The 19,424-nt window shown below is 52.4% G+C and overlaps 1 protein-coding gene across 1 annotated transcript in view; it reads left to right on the plus strand.

Annotated features, from left to right (window-relative positions):
* Positions 1-339: 339 nt before the first annotated feature.
* LOC137308639 (leucine-rich repeat-containing protein 71-like) overlaps positions 340-19,424 on the plus strand; it is a gene marked incomplete at its 3' end in the record, with an annotated part of 38,241 nt that continues 19,156 nt past the window's right edge. Inside the window, exons 1-2 of the mRNA XM_067977244.1 lie at positions 340-367; positions 13,430-13,524. Coding sequence (XP_067833345.1) covers positions 13,449-13,524 — 76 coding nt within the window. The remainder of the gene's footprint in view (positions 368-13,429; positions 13,525-19,424) is intronic.

The raw sequence follows: 19,424 nt of genomic DNA on the forward strand, positions 1-19,424 counted from the left end.
CCCGGGGGGAGGGGGGGTCTCTCCCAGGGTGCGGGGGTCTGTCCCGGGGGAGGGGCCTCTCCCAGGGTGCGGGGGTCTGTCCAGGGGGAGGGGGGGCCTCTCCCAGGGTGCGGGGGTCTGTCCCGGGGGAGGGGGGGTCTCTCCCAGGGGGCGGGGCCTGTCTGACCGGATTTACCGCTCGAGGAGGCTGCTCGCTGATCCCGCCCTCGCTCTGCGCTGATTGGCTGCCTGGAGTCCGGCTTGCTCCCCGCGCTGTGCGCTGATTGGTTGAGGGAGACGTCAGTCAGCGGGGTCTGCCCGCACTCACTTCCGGTGCCGTTGCCGCGGTAACCGGAGGAGGCGAGAGCGTCGGAAGAACAGGTGAAAGGTGAGGCCCGGGGCCTGGGGCCCCCCACACCCCCACCCAAGGACATCTCCACCCTGGGGCCCACTATACCTCCGCCCAGGGGCACCTCCACCCTGGGGCCCCCCACACCTCCGCCCAGGGGCACCCCACACCCCCCACCCAAGGACATCTCCACCCTGGGACCCCCACCCAAGGACATCTCCACCCTGGGGCCCATTATACCTTCGCCCAGGGACACCTCCACCCTGGGGCCCCCACACCTCCGCCCAGGGGCCCCCCACACCTCCACCCAAGGACACCTCAGCCCAGGGGCCCCCCACACCCCCACCCAAGGACATCTCCACCCTGGGGCCCACTATACCTTCGCCCAGGGACACCTCCACCCTGGGGCCCCCCACACCTCCGCCCAGGGGCCCCCCACACCTCCACCCAAGGACATCTCCACCCTGGGGCCCCCATACCTTCGCCCAGGGACACCTCCACCCTGGGGCCCCCCACACTTCCGCCCAGGGGCCCCCCACACCTCCACCCAAGGACATCTCCACCCTGGGGCCCCCTATACCTTCGCCCAGGGACACCTCCACCCTGGGGCCCCCTGCACTTCCGCCCAGGGGCCCCCCACACCTCCACCCAAGGACATCTCCACCCTGGGGCCCCCTATACCTTCGCCCAGGGACAACTCCACCCTGGGGCCCCCACACCTCCACCCAAGGACAACTGCACCTTGGGGCCCCCTATAACTTCGCCCAGGGACAACTCCACCCTTGGGCCCCCCACACCTTCGCCCAGGGACAACTCCACCCTGGGGCCCCCCACACCTCCGCCCAGGGGCCCCCCACATCTCCGCCCAGGGGCCCCCCAAACCTCCGCCCAGGGGCACCTCCACCCTGGGGCCCCCCACACCTCTGCCCAGGGACACCTCCACCCAGGGCCCCCCCCCCACCTCTGCCCAGGGATAACTCCACCCTGGGGCCCCCCACACCTTCGCCCAGGGACAACTCCACCCAGGGGCCCCCCACACCTTCGCCCAGGGACAACTCCACCCAGGGGCCCCCCACACCTTCGCCCAGGGACAACTCCACCCAGGGGCCCTCCACACCTTCGCCCAGGAACACCTCCGCCCAGGGACAACTCCACCCTGGGGCCCCCCGCACCTTCGCCCAGGGATAACTCCACCCTGGGGCCCCCCCCACACCTTCACCCAGGGCCAACTCCACCCTGGGGCTCCCCACACCTCCACCCAGGGACAACTCCACCCTGGGGCCCCCTGTACCTTCGCCCAGGGACAACTCCACCCTGGGGCGACCCACAACTCCACTCCGGGCCAACTCCGCCCCTGGGCCAAGGGCCACCTCGGGCCTGGGACCACCTCCACCCTGGACCCGGGGCACCTCCAGTGGGGTCTGTACACCCCGGGCAGGCACTCTGTGTTTGGGTCCTCGGCCTGGAGGAGAGGGCAGGGTGAACACACTGTGCTGGGTTAGAGGCAGCGCAGTTCCCTCTCCCCAGGACTGTTCGGGTTGTGGGAGGAGGTCAATGGGCAGAAGGTTCAGGGGACGGGCAGCTGGTTGTAGGGATGGCGACAGAGTGTGGCAGAGGGAGCGGTCCCTCCGGGGAGGGGAGGGAAAGATGCGTTTGGTGGTGGGATCATGATGGCAGACGATGATCTGGCAGAGGCTGGTGTATGAAGAAGGTGAGGACAAGGGGAGAGGGATTCAGGGTATAGGGAATGGGCCCGGGACAGACCCGATCGAGGGGCCTGTTCACCACGACAAGGGGAATCCTTAGGCTGAGGGAATTGGAGGACGTTTCAGAACGTAGGAACAGGACGAGGTGATTCAACCCTGCAAGCCTGTTCTGCCATTCAGTTGGATCATGGCTGATCTGCATCCTAACTCCATTTACTCACCTTGCTTCCGTAACCGTTAATACCCTTTCCCAATATCAATTGACCCCCAGCCTCAACACTTTTCTGGGGGAGAGAGTTCCAGATTCCCACTCCCCTTTGTGTGAAGAAGTGCTTCCTGACATCACCCCTGAACGGCCTGGCTCTAATTTTAAGGTTCTGCCCCCTTGTTCTGGACTCCCCCTACCAGAGGAAATAGTTTCTCTCTATCGACCCTATCAAATCCTTTAATCATCTTAAACACCTCGATTAGATCACCCCTTAATCTTCTACACTCGAGGGAATACAAGCCCAGTCTGTGCGACCTGGCCTCGTAATTTAACCCTTTTAGCCCCGGTATCATTCTGGTGAATCTGCCCTGCACCCCCTCCAAGGCCATTCTATCCTTCCTGAGGTGCGGTGCCCAGAACTGAACGCAGTCTCTCCAGATGGGGGTCTGACCGGGACTCTGTACAACTGAAGCATCACCTCCTCCCCCTTTGTATTCCAGCCCCCTCGAGATAAAGACCACCATTCCATTAGCCTTCTTGATTGTTTTGTGTACCTGTTCATTAGCTTTTAATGATTTCTGTACTTTACACCCAAATCTCTCCAATCATCCACAGTTCCGAGCTTCTCACCATTTAGAAAATACTCTGATTTCTCTTTCTTGGGTCCAAAGTGGATGACCTCACACTTCCCCACATTGAACTCCATCTGCCACCGGTTTGCCCACTCTCTTATTCTGTCTCTGTCCCATTGCAACTTCCTGCTTCCATCTGCAATACTCACTGTCCCTCCTAACTTAGTGTCATCTGCAAACGTGGATACAGGACTCTCCATCTCTTCATCCAAGTCATTAATAAATATGGAGAAAAGTTGAGGCCCAGAACAGATCCCTGGAGAACACCACTTGTCACACCCAACCAATTGAGTCATCAGAGCAGATTGAAAGGAGATGGAGAAACTGGGAGAAAGGGATGTGAGGTGGGGAGGAGTAAAATCCAGGTGCTTGTGGCAGTAGTTGGGCTTGTAATAGATTTCAGTGGGGGAAACGGAGGGAGCGAGGGAGGAATGGCCGGGAAACGGAGGGCGGGGAAGAGGGGAAACAGAGGGATGGGAAATGGAGGGCAGGGAAGACAGGAAATGGGGAAGAGGGAAAACGGAGGGAGGGGGAGAGGGAAAACTGAGGGAGGGGAAGAGAGGAAACGGGGAAGAGGGGAAATGGAGGGAGGGGAAACGGGGAAGGGGGAAATGGAGGGATGGGAAATGGAGGGAGGGGAAGAGAGGAAATGGGGAAGAGGGGAAATGGAGGGAGGGAGGGGGAGAGGGGAAATGGAGGGAGGGGAAGAGGGGAAACGGAGAGAGGGAAATGGAGAAGAGGGGAAATGGAGGGAGGGGAAATGGAGAAGAGGGGAAACGGAGGGAGGGGAACAGGAGAAACAGAGTGCGGGAGGAACTTTGATTCCACCAGTAACTAATAGTAACTTACTGAAATTGCACCGATAACTAATAGTATCAGAGTAGAATGTTACAGCACAGGAGGCGGCCATTTGGCCCATCGTGCCTCTTTGAAAGAGCTGTCTAATTAGTCCCACTCCCCCTGCTCTTTCCCCAGAGCCCTGCAAATTTTTTCCCTTCAAGTATTTATCCAATTCCCTTTTGAAAGTTATTATTGAATCTGCTTCCACCGCCCTTTCAGGCAGTGAATTCCAGATCAGAACAACTCGCTGCAGAAAAAAACATTCTCCTCATCTCCCCCTCTGGTTCTTTTGCCAATTATCTTCAATCTGTGTCCTCTGGTTCCCGACCCTCCTGCCACTGGAAACAGTTTCTCCTTATTTACTCTATCAAAAACCCCTCATGATTTTGAACCCCTCGATTAAATCTCCCCTTAACCTTCTCTGCTCTGAGGAGAACAATCCCAGCTTCTCCAGTCTCTCCACATAACTGAAGTCCCTCATCCCTGGTACCATTCTAGTAAATCTCCTCTGCACCCTCTCCAAGGCCTTGACATCCTTCCTAAAGTGCGGTGCCCAGAATTGGACACAATACTCCAGCTGGGGCCCAACCAGTGATTTATAAAGATTTAGCATAACTTCCTTGTTTTTATACTCTATGCCTCTATTAATAAAGCCCAGGATCCCATGTGCTTTTTTAACAGCCTTCTCAACTTGTCCTGTCACCTTCAAAGATTTGTGTACATACACCCCCAGGTCTCTCTGTTCCTGCACCCCTTTTAAAATTGTACCATTTAGTTTATATTGCCTCTCCTCATTCTTCCTACCAAAATTAATCATTTCACACTTCTCTGCATTAAATTTCATCTGCCATGTGTCTGCCCATTTCACCAGTCTGTCTCTGTCCTCCTGAAGTCTGTTACTATCCTCCTCATTGTTTACTACATTTCTGAGTTTTGTGTCATCTGCAAACTTTGAAATTAGACCCTCTATACCCAAGTCCAGGTCATTTATATATATTAAAAAGAGCAGTGGTCCTAATACTGACCCCTGGGGAACACCACTGTAAACTTCCCTCCAGTCTGAAAAACAACCGTTCACCACTACTCTCTGCTTTCTGTCCCGTAGCCAATTTTGTATCCACACTGCCACTGTCCCTTTAATCCCATGGGCTTTAATTTTGCCAACAAGTCTATTATGTGGCACTTTATCAAATGCCTTTTGAAATTCCATATACACAACATCAACCGCACTCCCCTCATCAACCCTCTCCGTTACTTCATCAAAAAACACAATCAACAAATTTCCTTCAACAAATCTGTGCTGACTTTCATTTATTAGCCCATATTATTCGAAGTGCCAATTAATTTTGTCCCGAATTATTGTACCGAAAAGTTTCCCCACACCGACGTTCGGCTGACCGGCCTGGAATTGTCGGGTTTATCCCTCTCCCCTTTTTTGAACAGGGGTGTAACATCTGGCACCGCCCCCATATCGAAGGAGGATTGGAAGATTGTGGCCAGAGCCTCCGCAATTTCCACCCTTACTCCCCTCAGTAACCGAGGTTCATCCCATCAGGACCGGGTGATTTTTCTACTTTAAGTCCCTCCTCTTTATCTATTATTCTCCTCTCCAATATCGCTACTACCTCCCCCTTCACTGCTACAATGGCAGCATCCTCTTCTCTAATCTATTCTCGTACTCTTTCTTTGCCCCTCTTATTCTCTTTTTTCGATCGCCTCTACTTTCTGTATTCAGCCTGGTTCTCTACTGTATTATCATCCTTACATTTGTCATAAGCCTCCTTTTTCTGTTTGATTTTCATAGAGTCATAGAGTTATACAGCACGGATAGAGGCCCTTCGGCCCATCGTGTCCGCGCCGGCCATCAAGCCCTGTCTACTCTAATCCCATATGCCAGCATTTGGTCCGTAGCCTTGTATGCTATGGCATTTCAAGTGCTCATCCAAATGCTTCTTGAATGTTGTGAGGGTTCCTGCCTCCACAACCCTTTCAGGCAGTGAGTTCCAGACTCCAACCACCCTCTGGGTGAAAAAGTCCTTTCTCAAATCCCCTCTAAACCTCCCGCCTTTTACCTTGAATCTATGTCCCCTTGTTATAGAACCCTCAACGAAGGGAAAAAGCTCCTTAGTATCCATCCTATCTGTGCCCCTCATAATTTTGTACACCTCAATCATGTCCCCCCTCAGCCTCCTCTGCTCCAAGGAAAACAAACCCAATCTTCCCAGTCTCTCTTCATAGCTGAAGCGCTCCAGCCCTGGTAACATCCTGGTGAATCTCCTCTGCACCCTCTCCAAAGCGATCACATCCTTCCTGTAGTGTGGCGACCAGAACTGCACACAGTACTCCAGCTGTGGCCTAACCAGTGTTTTATACAGCTCCATCATAACCTCCTTGCTCTTATATTCTATGCCTCGGCTAATAAAGGCAAGTATCCCATTTGCCTTCTTTACCACCTTATCTACCTGTTCCGCCACCTTCAGGGATCTGTGAACTTGCACACCAAGATCCCTCTGACCCTCTGTCTTGCCTAGGGTCCTCCCATTCATTGTGTATTCCCTTGCCTTGTTAGTCCCTCCAAAGTGCATCACCTCGCACTTTTCCGGGTTAAATTCCATTTGCCACTGTTCCGCCCATCTGACCAACCCATCTATATCGTCCTGCAGACTGAGGCTATCCTCCTCGCTATTTACCACCCTCCCAATTTTTGTATCATCAGCGAACTTACTGATCATACCTTTTACATTCATATCCAAGTCATTAATGTAGACCACAAACAGCAAGGGACCCAGCACCGATCCCTGTGGTACCCCACTGGCCACAGGCTTCCAGTCACAAAAACAACCTTCGACCATCACCCTCTGCCTTCTGCCACTAAGCCAGTTTTGTATCCAAAGTGCCAAGGCACCCTGGATTCCATGGGCTCGTACCTTCTTGACCAGTCTCCTGTGGGGGACTTTATCGAAGGCCTTACTGAAATCCATGTATACCACATCCACTGCGTTACCCTCATCCACACGCCTAGTCACCCCCTCAAAAAATTCAATCAAATTAGTCAGACATGATCTTCCCTTGACAAAGCCATGTTGACTATCCCTGATTAATCCTTGCTTCTCCAAGTGGAGACTAATTTTGTCCTTCAGAATTTTTTCCAATAATTTTCCTACCACTGATCTTAGGCTCACTGGCCTGTAGTTCCCCGGTTTTTCCCTACTCCCCTTCTTGAATAATGGTATTACATTAGCGGTTCTCCAGTCCTCTGGCACATCCCCTGTGGCCAGAGAGGTTCTGAATATATGTGTTCGAGCCCCCGCAATCTCCTCCTTTGCCTCACACAGTAGCCTGGGATACATTTCGTCCGGGCCTGGGGATTTATCCATTTTTAGGCCTGCTAAAACCGCCAATACCTCCTCCCGCTCGATGTTAATATGTTCGAGTATATCACAGTCCCCTTGCCGTATTTCTATGTCTACATCGTCCTTCTCCATAGTGAAAACAGATGCAAAAAATTCATTTAGAACCCCTCCTACATCTGCCGGCTCCACACACAGATTGCCATTTTTGTCCCTAATGGGCCCTATTTTTTCCCTAGTCATCCTCTTACCCTTAATATACTTATAAAACATCTTAGGATTTTCCTTTATTTTGCTCGCCAGTGTTATTTCATGGCCCCTCCTTGATCTCCTAATTTCTTTTTTAAGTATCCCCCTGCACTTTTTGTACTCCTCTAGGGCTTCCTCCGTCTTTAGCCTTTTGTATCTGCCAAAAGCCCTCCTTTTTTTCCTAATCCATTCTCGTATATCCCCTGACATCCAAGGTTCCCTGGAGTTCTTGGAACCACCCTTGACCTTTACGGGAACATGTTGCCATTGTATGGTCTCAATCTCCCTTTTAATCTATATCTTTAGTCGTCCAGGGAGCTCTAGCTTTGGATGTCCTTTCCTTTCCCCCTTGTGGGAATGTGTCTGCTCTGTACCCGAACAAGCTCCTCCTTGAAGACCTCCCATTGTTCAATTATTATTTTGCCCACCAATTTTTGACTCCAATCCACCTGGGGAAGATCCCTTTTTAACTCCCTGAAATTACCCCTCCTCCAGTTGAGTATTTTCACATTTGATTGTTCTTTGTCCTTTTCCATAACTAAACCCAATGATATTGTGATCACTGTTCCCCAAATGCTCCCCCATTGAAACAGGCTCCATTTGGCCCACTTCATTGCCCAGAACTAGCTCCAGCACTGCTTCCTTCCTCGTTGGGCTGGAAACACACTGATCAAGAAAGTTCTCTTGAACATGTTTCAGGAATTCCTCCCCCTCATTGCCCTTCACACTGTTACTGTCCCAGTCTATATTGGGATAATTAAAGTCCCCCCTTATCACCACTCGAAAGTTCTTGCATCTTTCTATAATTTGCCTGTAAATTTGTTCCGCTATCTCCTTCCCACTATTTGGTGGCCTATAGTCCCCACCCAGTAGTGTAATAGATCCTCTATTGTTCCTTAATTCAAACCAAATAGATTCTGTCTTTCACCCCTCAACTACACCATCCCTTTCCAGTGCTATAATAGTTTCTTTGATCAATACTGCCCCCCCTCTCCTTTCCTTCCTTCCCTATCTTTCCTAAATACCCAATCCTCTCCTTTGAGCCAGGTCTCTGTTATTCCCACTATATCATAGTCCCATGTGGTGCTTTGTGTCTGCAGCTCACCAACCTTATTTACCAGGCTACGTGTGTTTACACACATGCACTCCAATCTCATCTTAGACTGTCTCACATTTCCCCCCTGTCTGATCCCTCCTAATACTGTACTATTTCTTACTCTAGTGCTATCTGTCTCTCCCAGTCCTCTGTGCATCTTGTTTCTCCTCTCTAATGTTTCATCCTGGTGCCCATCCCCCAGCCAAATTAGTTTAAACCCTCCCCCACAGCACTTGTTAACCTCCTCGCGAGGACATTGGTCACAGCTCTGTTGAGGTGCAACTCGTCCATCTTGGACAGATCCCTCTTGCCCCAGAACTGGTCCCAATGCCCCGGGAATCCGATGCCCTCACTCTTGCACCATGTCTCTAGCCACGCATTAACCTGCCTTATCTCCCTATTTCTGTACTCACTAGCGCGTGGCACTGGGAGTAATCCAGAGATTACTACCTTTATGGTCCTGCTTTTTAACTTCCTCCCTCGCTCCTGAAACACTGACTGCAGGACCTCATCCCCTTCCCTTCCTCTGCCATTGGATCCCACATGGACCACGACTTCTGGCTGCTCCCCTTACCCCCTCAAAATGTTCTGCACCCTCTCAGTGAGGTCCTTTACTCTGGTACCAGTTGTCTATCTCCCTGTCTATCGAATCCCCTATAACAGCTGCATTTCTACACTTTCTTGTGGGCCCCCCGCCCCATGAAGCCGAGTCTCCCACGGTGCTGTGGATTTGTTCCTAACTGCACTCCCCCGAGGTGTGAACACCCTCACTGGTATTCGACACTGAATACTGGTTTCTGAGTGCCGTATTCCCAGGGGACTCCTGCACTGCCTGCCTGTTCCTCCTAGTCTAGTGGTCACCCACTCCCTCTCCTCCTGAACTCTCCGGAGCTGCGGGGTGACCACCTCCTGAAACGTGCTATCCACGAAACTCTCAGCTTCCCGTATGCGCTGTAGTGACGCCAGCCGCCTCTCCCGCTCAGAAACTCTGAGCTCGAGCAGTTGGCGGCACTTCCTGCAAATGTGGCTTCCCAGGACACACAAAATGTTCTGGAGTTCCCACATGGCACAGGAGGTGCAGGCGACAGGCCCCAGCTCTCCTGCTATGATAATTAACAGGTATTTGAACTGTTAGCTTTAAGGTTATTTAACTGTTCAGCTAACACTAAAAGTCTAACCATTAAATAAACAGTAACCAATCAACTAACTGAGCACTAAGCACTAAAAACACTAACCTGTAATACTGGTAACACTCACATTACCGACATGATCAACAGTAACTCATTGATAGTCTATATGTAACTGGCAGTAATATGCGTAACGCTGTCATATCCTACCAGTAACTAGTAGTAATCCTCTCACCCTCTGATATTCACCCTGTAACTATATCTGGAATCCCCCTGCACTGCACCAGGTGTGATCAGGCTCCCCACTCGAAGCCACTTTTAAAAGGCCCCCTCTCTCTCCCCATCTCCTTGGACTCTGGTTTGGACTCAGTTCTGTGTGACAGTGAGAACACTGAACTAGGAGCCTCAGTCAGAGCCCATCTGTACATGGACTTGCATTTCTATAGAGCCTTTAATGTAGTAAAACGTCCCAAGGCTCTTCACAGGAGCGATTATCAAACAAAATTTGACACCGAGCCACATAAGGAGATATTAGGACAGGCGACCAAAAGCTCGGTCAAAGAAGTAGGTTATAAGGAGCGTCTTAAAGGAGGAGAGAGAGACGGAGAGGTTTAGGGAGGGAATTCCAGAGCTTAGGGCCCAGGTGGCTGAAGGCACGGCCGCCAATGGTGGAGCGATGGAAATCGGGGATGGGCAAGAGGCCAGAATTGGAGGAGCGCAGAGATCTCGCTGTAGGGGCTGGAGGAGGTTACAGAGAGAGGGAGGGAGGAGCGAGGCCATGGAGGGATTGAACACAAGGATGAGAATTTTAAAATCGAGGCATTGCCGGACTGGGAGCCAATGTAGGTCAGCGAGCACAGGGGGTGATGGGTGAACGGGACTCGGTGCGAGTTAGGATACGGGGCAGCAGATTTTTCAATGAGCTGAGATTTACAGAGGGTGCAAGGTGAGAGGCCGGCCAGGAGAGCATTGGAATAGTTGAGTCCAGAGGGAACAAAGGCATGGATGAGGGTTTCAGCAGCAGATGAGCTGAGGCAGGGGGCGGAGACGGGCGATGTTACAGAGGTGGAAGTAGGCGGTCTTGGTGATGGAGCGGACATGGGGTCAGAAGCTCATCTCAGGGTCAGATAGGAGGCCAACACTGAAAAAGTCTGGTTCAACCTCATAAAGGGTGTTTGGGATTTTAATGTGACCCAGTATCTCTATAAAGGGTGTTTGGGATTTTAATGTGACCCAGTATCTCTATAAAGGGTGTTTGGGATTTTAATGTGACCCAGTATCTCTATAAAGGGTGTTTGGGATTTTAATGTGACCCAGTATCTCTATAAAGGGTGTTTGGGATTTTAATGTGACCCAGTACCTCCATAAGGATCTTCTTGTGTCCTATAATCTGGATTGAACCATGAAAGTGAAGCATAGTTTGAGAATGGAGATCAGGGCAGTGTTGTTTGAGAATGGAGACCACGGCAGTGTTGTTTGGGAATGGAGACCAGGGCAGTGTTGTTTGAGAATGGAGACCAGGGCAGTGTTGTTTGGGAATGGAGACCAGGGCAGTGTTGTTTGGGAATGGAGACCAGGGCAGTGTTGTTTGAGAATGGAGACCAGGGCAGTGTTGTTTGGGAATGGAGACCAGGACAGTGTTGTTTGGGAATGGAGACCAGGACAGTGTTGTTTGGGAATGGAGACCAGGGCAGTGTTGTTTGAGAATGGAGACCAGGGCAGTGTTGTTTGGGAATGGAGACCAGGACAGTGTTGTTTGGGAATGGAGACCAGGGCAGTGGTGTTTGGGAATGGAGACCAGGGCAGTGTTGTTTGGGAATGGAGACCAGGGCAGTGGTGTTTGGGAATGGAGACCAGGGCAGTGTTGTTTGAGAATGGAGACCAGGGCAGTGTTGTTTGGGAATGGAGACCAGGGCAGTGTTGTTTGAGAATGGAGACCAGGGCAGTGTTGTTTGGGAATGGAGACCAGGGCAGTGTTGTTTGGGAATGGAGACCAGGGCAGTGTTGTTTGAGAATGGAGACCAGGGCAGTGTTGTTTGGGAATGGAGACCAGGACAGTGTTGTTTGGGAATGGAGACCAGGGCAGTGTTGTTTGAGAATGGAGACCAGGGCAGTGTTGTTTGGGAATGGAGACCAGGACAGTGTTGTTGTTTGGGAATGGAGACCAGGGCAGTGTTGTTTGAGAATGGAGACCAGGGCAGTGTTGTTTGGGAATGGAGACCAGGGCAGTGTTGTTTGGGAATGGAGACCAGGGCAGTGTTGTTTGGGAATGGAGACCAGGGCAGTGTTGTTTGGGAATGGTGACCAGGGCAGTGTTGTTTGGGAATGGAGACCAGGGCAGTGTTGTTTGGGAATGGAGACCAGGGCAGTGTTGTTTGGGAATGGAGACCAGGGCAGTGGTGTTTGGGAATGGAGACCAGGGCAGTGGTGTTTGAGAATGGAGACCAGGGCAGTGTTGTTTGGGAATGGAGATCAGGGCAGTGTTGTTGTTTGAGAATGGAGACCAGGGCAGTGTTGTTTGGGAATGGAGACCAGGGCAGTGTTGTTTGGGAATGGAGACCAGGGCAGTGTTGTTTGGGAATGGAGACCAGGGCAGTGGTGTTTGGGAATGGAGACCAGGGCAGTGTTGTTTGGGAATGGAGACCAGGGCAGTGTTGTTTGGGAATGGAGACCAGGACAGTGTTGTTGTTTGGGAATGGAGACCAGGGCAGTGTTGTTTGAGAATGGAGACCAGGGCAGTGTTGTTTGGGAATGGAGATCAGGGCAGTGTTGTTGTTTGAGAATGGAGACCAGGGCAGTGTTGTTTGGGAATGGAGACCAGGGCAGTGTTGTTTGAGAATGGAGACCAGGGCAGTGTTGTTTGGGAATGGAGACCAGGGCAGTGGTGTTTGGGAATGGAGACCAGGGCAGTGTTGTTTGGGAATGGAGACCAGGGCAGTGTTGTTTGGGAATGGAGACCAGGGCAGTGGTGTTTGGGAATGGAGACCAGGGCAGTGTTGTTTGAGAATGGAGACCAGGGCAGTGTTGTTTGGGAATGGAGACCAGGGCAGTGGTGTTTGGGAATGGAGACCAGGGCAGTGGTGTTTGGGAATGGAGACCAGGGCAGTGTTGTTTGAGAATGGAGACCAGGGCAGTGTTGTTTGAGAATGGAGACCAGGGCAGTGTTGTTTGGGAATGGAGACCAGGGCAGTGTTGTTTGGGAATGGAGACCAGGGCAGTGTTGTTTGGGAATGGAGACCAGGGCAGTGGTGTTTGGGAATGGAGACCAGGGCAGTGTTGTTTGAGAATGGAGACCAGGGCAGTGTTGTTTCGGAATGGAGACCAGGGCAGTGTTGTTTCGGAATGGAGACCAGGGCAGTGTTGTTGTTTGGGAATGGATACCAGGGCAGCGTTGTCTGAGAATGGAGACCAGGGCAGTGTTGTTTGAGAATGGAGATCAGGGCAGTGTTGTTGTTTGGGAATGGAGAGCACGGCAGTGTTGTCTGAGAATGGAGACCAGGGCAGTGTTGTCTGAGAATGGAGACCAGGGCAGTGTTGTTTGAGAATGGAGATCAGGGCAGTGTTGTTTTTTGGGAATGGAGACCAGGGCAGTGTTGTCTGAGAATGGAGACCAGGGCAGTGTTGTTGTTTGGGAATGGAGACCAGGGCAATTCTGTTGCAGTGTTGATTGTTGGACAGGGTCCCAGGTGGTGATGTATAAAACCCGCCCAGCTCCCACTAATACTGGTGCCAGGACAATGTAAACCGCCTGTTTGGCATGAGCAGCTGGACCTGTTCTTGTGCCCACTGCAGTGCTCCTCGGTGACCTCTGTCAGTCCGATGAGCAGCTGGTGAGCTCGATCTGTGGCCCACACACTCCCCTGCGGCTGATTTATCTCACATTCTCTCCTCAGTGCGCTGAAGAAGGTGAAGATGAGGAAGAAAGTGGAGAAAGTGGTTAAAGAGAAAACAGTCACACCTGTGGATGACGACGGTTCAAAGAGTGCTGGTAAACACAAGTGATTGTATATCTGTGGTGTGTCACTGAAATCAAGACAAAATTGGTCTCCCTAGAGCAGAGAAGGTTAAGGGGAGATTTAATCGAGGGGTTCAAAATCATGAGTGATTTTGATAGAGTAAATAAGGAGAAACTGTTTCCAGTGGCAGGAGGGTCGGGAATGAGAGGACACAGATTGAAGATAATTGGGAAAAGAACCAGAGGGGAGATGAGGAGAATTTTTTTAACGCAGCGAGTTGTTCTGATCTGGAATTCGCTGCCTGAAAGGGCGGTGGGAGCAGATTCAATAATAACTTTCAAAACGGAATTGGATAAATACTTGAAGGGGAAAATTCTTTTAGGGCTATGGGGAAAGAGCAGGGAGGAGTGGGACTAATTGGATAGTTCTTTCAAAGGGTCGGCACAAGCATGGATGGGCTGAATGGCCTCCGTCTGTGCTGTCTGAGGCTATGACTGGATGGCACACGTATTAAACCCCAGTGTGGCGGGCACTAAGGGTGCAATACCCCCTCTCACTCTGTGTTGGCATGCCTACTCCATCACATCACTCCCCACACCCACTCACTTAAGTTTCAGCATGGGGGGTACCCATTGTGCGTCTGTGCAGTGGGTCTACGTGTGGTTGAAGGACTGTTTTGTGCAAAGTGTGATGGGGGTTGTGGTGGTCGGTCCCAGGGGGCCTGAGTATCTCAATGTCTTTATTTTACCACTGTTGTTATGGAAACCTGTGAGTGATGAGGGCATCCTGGGCAGCAATGTGGATGGGTCGCCTGGCGCTGGGTGCCCCATCTTTATATTCCTCGTCCTACTCTTCATCCTCCTCGCCCAATGTTATCGCCAACAGAGGATGATTGATGAGTGCCTCCGTCCTCCTCCACCTCTATAAACCTCCACGCTGCACGATGTTGTGCAGGACGCAGCTCACCGCGATGATTCTGGAGACCCTCACTGGCGAGTACTGAAGGGCACCTCCAGACCTGGCCAGGCACCTGAAGCACATCTTCAACATGCCAATGGCATGTTGTGGTGGTCGTGTGCCTCTGGTTGTCGTGCTCTTGTGCCTCACTGTTTGGGTTCCTCACTGGTGCCGTGAGCCAATTTTACAGGGGGTATCCCTTGTCTCCAACGAGCCATCCCTTAAGTCTGTCTCCTGTTTGGAAAAGGTCTGGAATGTTGGACTGGTACAGTATGAGCACATCACGACAGGGAACTCGGAGCACAGCTGCAGAAACCTCTTCTTTTGGTCGCACTGATGGAGCGATAGTCCTCTCGGTTCATGTGGTGGTCCTCGGATTGCCTCGTGTGTGCAATCGATTGCACCCTGCACCCATGGGAAGCTGGCCAGAGAGGCGGAACCCACTGCCCGCCCATTCTGGCTCACGTCGGCGCGGGAGAAGTTCAGGTAATCGGATGCCCTGGCAAACAACCCATCCATCACCTCAGATACTTATGTGCAGACGACTGGCACACCCTGGAGATGTCACTGGTGGCACACTGGAAGGACCCAGAGATTAAGAATTTGAGGGCAGTGGTGACTTCTACTGTGACGGGCAATGCGAGGCCACCAGGTCCAGCTGGGAGCAGCTCTTCCTCAATCTGAGCCTGTGCAGGCACTGCTCCTCAGAGAGGTCCAGGAAGCTCAGCCTTCGCCTGTAGACCCCCTCGTGTGGGTACTCTGCCTCGGCCCCTCTGTTGGTCCCCTCTCTGCTGTTCTCCTGATCTTTGTTGGGCACCTCGCTTTTGTGCACCTGCAGATCCCAACACAGCACGACATGGCTAACGTGGATGGTCATTTTCTCTTCCTCAGACATCCTCTGGAATACACCCATGGAGTTCCCAATCCTGATTTTGTCAGTTTGAGAGGCTTCAAAATTTTGCTAAAGCTATCTCAACCCAGGAGCCCCTCAGCCTCAACCCAGGAGCCCCCGGCCTCAACCCAGGAGCCCCTCAGCCTCAACCCAGGAGCCCCCGGCCTCAACCCAGGAGCTCCTCAGGCTCAACCCAGGAGCTCCTCAGGCTCAACCCAGGAGCCCCTCAGCCTCAACCCAGGAGCCCCTCAGCCTCAACCCAGGAGCCCCTCAGCCTCAACCCAGGAGCCCCTCAGCCTCAACCCAGGAGCCCCCGGCCTCAACCCAGGAGCCCCCGGCCTCAACCCAGGAGCCCCCGGCCTCAACCCAGGAGCCCCCGGCCTCAACCCAAGATCTCCTGAGCCAAACATTTGCCTGAGAGACCAGCGGCAATCCCTGAGCTGTGTCAATCACAGTTTTAAAGGGCCAAATCATTCTCTGCATGAATCTTGCCTCCGTTTCAGTGGCGAGATTGAGAAGCCTTGGGAAACTCGTGCAGGAGACGTTAAATTCGCTTCTGTTCAAGAATCAATTAAAAAACACCTACCTGAAGGACCTCAACCATCTCAATTGACTCACTAAGTGCCGGCAGTGACTGGGGACGCGATGACTGGGCTTTGGCTGCGGGGTACCTTCAAACGCTCCCACGTTAAACCCGGGAGTGGGTGCGTTGGAGCCGGATTGCCGCCGCCCGACAAAAACCAGGAATTTTCACGACCCACCCACCCCCGTTCTCGGGGGTTGAAATCCCCGCCCTGGTCTGTGCTGAGCTGGAACCAGTCGGGGTTGGAGTGGGAGGGTTACAATGGGCCAGGGTCAATAACTGGGGACCTCTGCTGGAAAGTCTGTCTGCACAGGAATCGCATGAGGATTGGGTGAAGCTCAGCTCCGATGCCCTCCATAGGCGAATAGCTTTTTGACACTTGTGTGAAGATTTTCACAAGGGCGGTTAATACCTGTCGATGGTATCCCAGCAGGAGTCAGTGCCCTTGGAAAGGGAGGGGAACAAAAGTGGAAAAAGGTGACACATCACATACAGACGGACTGAACACCCCAAACACGGACTAAACACCCCACACGGACTAAACACCCCCCACACGCAGTCTGAACACCCCACACACGGACTAAACACCCCACACACGGACTAAACACCCCACACACGGACTAAACACCCCACACACGGACTAAACACCCCACACACGGACTAAACACCCCACACACGGACTAAACACCCCACACACGGACTAAACATCTCCTCCTTCCTCTCCTCCTCTCTCGTCCTCTCTGCTACCTCATCTGTCAAACTGCTTGTTTTACATCTGGTCTTGGATGAGTTGCGGTTTCCTCGAGTTAAGTATTGGGAAGGGCGAGGTCTTCGCCTTCGCCCCCTCCCGTCCACAAACCCCGCAGCCTTCTCACTGATCCCTTCCCCCTCTCTGACCGCCGTCTCGGATTGACCCAGACTGTGTGAGCAGCCTCCACCTCCGACTTGTCCCTGATCTGAGCTGCCGACCCCACATCTCTGCATCTCTAAGCCTGCCGACTTCCACCTGCACCCATGCCTTTGTCACCTCCAGACTCGACGAGTCCAACGCTCTCCCATTCACCACGCTCTGTAAGTTTCAGTATTCAAACTGTGCGACCTCTACCCTGGCCCGCCCAGAGTCCCCCTCACCCACATCAATTCCTGGCCCGCCCAGAGTCCCCCTCACCCACATCAATTCCTGGCCCGCCCAGAGTCCCCCTCACCCACATCAATTCCTGGCCCGCCCAGAGTCCCCCTCACCCCTCGGCCCTTTCCTGCTCACCCACATCAATTCCTGGCCCGCCCAGAGTCCCCCTCACCCCTCGGCCCTTTCCTGCTCACCCACATCAACTCCTGGCCTCCCGATGTAAATCCTTATCTTCAAATTCCTACACGGCCTTTCCCTTCCATATCTCTCTGACCTCCTCCAGCCTTCTTGCCCCCCCTTCCCCCCCCGCAGAACTCTCCGTTTCTCCGACTCTAGCCTCTTCGCCCCACCATTGGCGGCCGTGCCTTCAGCAGCCTGGACCCCACGTGATGGAATTCCCTCCCGAAACCCTTCGCAGCTCCATCTCCTTCTCCTCCTTTAAAGACCCTCCTCAGAAGCCTCCTGCTTGACCAAGCCCCTCCGAATACCTCGTCCTTTGGCTCACCGCCCATTTGCGTCTAATTATGCTTCTGTGAATCGCTGTGTGATGTTTCTCTATCTTACAGGCATGATGTATATATAAGTTGTTAAATCATTACTGTCTCCCCAAATTCTCTTTCTCTGTTCACTCTGTCAAAAGCCTTCAAAATTTTCAAAGCGATTCCATTTCCTCTTCGCCTGCTCTGCCCCACTGAGGACAGTGTCTGTCTCTCTCAATTCTACTTTCCCATCCCCGACGACACCCTGATGAATCTACGCTGTACACTATGGACCTAACCAAATTCATCATTACCTCTTCACTCTTGGACTCTGCGGCCCGATTTTAAGAGCTCCACTGACCTTTTCTTTCTCATTTATCTTTGTCTGTCTGCACTTGTTTCTGAACCCAAGGCCGTCTACAGGCTTAAACTGTCCCACAGTGCGGAGCCAACACCTTTAGGTGGGGCGGGCGGGGAGAGAAATGGAAGGAAAGGAGCTGATGTGAATCTGTTGCCCTTTACTGGTGATCACAGCAGCGGTCGGGCTTTTTATTAGAGCGATGGGTGAGAAAGGAATGTTGTAAATGCGTCACGATGAGTTTTAGTTGTTCTGGTAACGGATGTGTGAAAGTGAGATTAATAGTTCGGTCCTGGATCTGGACTCTCGCACGTCCCACACACACGATGTTGGACTGAGAGGGCCGCAGTGAGACTCCACAGTAACTGCACGAGCCTGCCGCCACCTCGGAGAGCCGCTGAGACGTTTGCAGAAGCGAATTCAACGGGGAGCGAGCAGCACAGCGTGAGCCTGCATTCACAACTGGCACTCGGGACGATGCGGAGGAGTTAACCACCCGAGGGAAGGGCAGGTCCTGACGTTCCCACGCCCGGCTGCCAGGTTGGAGCAGTCACTGCAGACAAGAGTCTTGGACTTGCCTCACTGTGTATTTAATCTCACTCAAAGTTTCTTTGATACACACACTGTCTCCAGGGCAGCCCAGACGCACCAGGCCGTCACACTGAATTCAGACTCCAAGACACACAGTTTCAAATCAACTGAAGTGAGTGTAAAATGGCACAGCTGCCTGGATGCTCCAGTTTGTAGAAGGAATGGGGCATTGGGCCCGAGCTGTGATCCCCAAACCTTCACCGCCAAATCGCCTGCCAACACCCAGAGAATGAAGGGTGTCTGGAACCCCCCCCAGGGTTGTGTCCTGGTGAGGGCTCGTCAGTCAGGAGAAGTGGGAAGAAAATTTGGGGAAAGAACAGGTCGCAAAGTCTGTGGTGCTGCTGAATAATAAGATGAGGACAGGGAGCTCCTGTCTCACAGAGACTCCCTCACCCACCTCACAACTAGACAACTACAGGGAGGCCTGAGACATACTGATATATCGCACACCGCTCACTGTAACACTTGATATACCCCACACCCCTCACTGTAACACTCTGATATACCCCACACCCCTCACTGTAACACTCTGATATATCCCACACCCCTCACTGTAACACTCTGATATACCCCACACCCCTCACTGTAACACTCTGATATAACCCACACCCCTCACTGTAACACTCTGATATAACCCACACCCCTCACTGTAACACTCTGATATACCCCACACCCCTCACTGTAACACTCTGATATACCCCACACCCCTCACTGTAACACTCTGATATACCCCACACCCCTCACTGTAACACTCTGATATATCCCACACCCCTCACTGTAACACTCTGATATACCCCACACCCCTCACTGTAACACTCTGATATATCCCACACCCCTCACTGTCACACACTGATATATCCCACACCCCTCACTGTAACACTCTGATATACCCCACACCCCTCACTGTAACACTCTGATATATCCCACACCCCTCACTGTCACA

This window comes from Heptranchias perlo, unplaced genomic scaffold (genome assembly GCF_035084215.1).
Source record: "Heptranchias perlo isolate sHepPer1 unplaced genomic scaffold, sHepPer1.hap1 HAP1_SCAFFOLD_1347, whole genome shotgun sequence".
Taxonomy (NCBI): Eukaryota; Metazoa; Chordata; class Chondrichthyes; order Hexanchiformes; family Hexanchidae; genus Heptranchias; species Heptranchias perlo.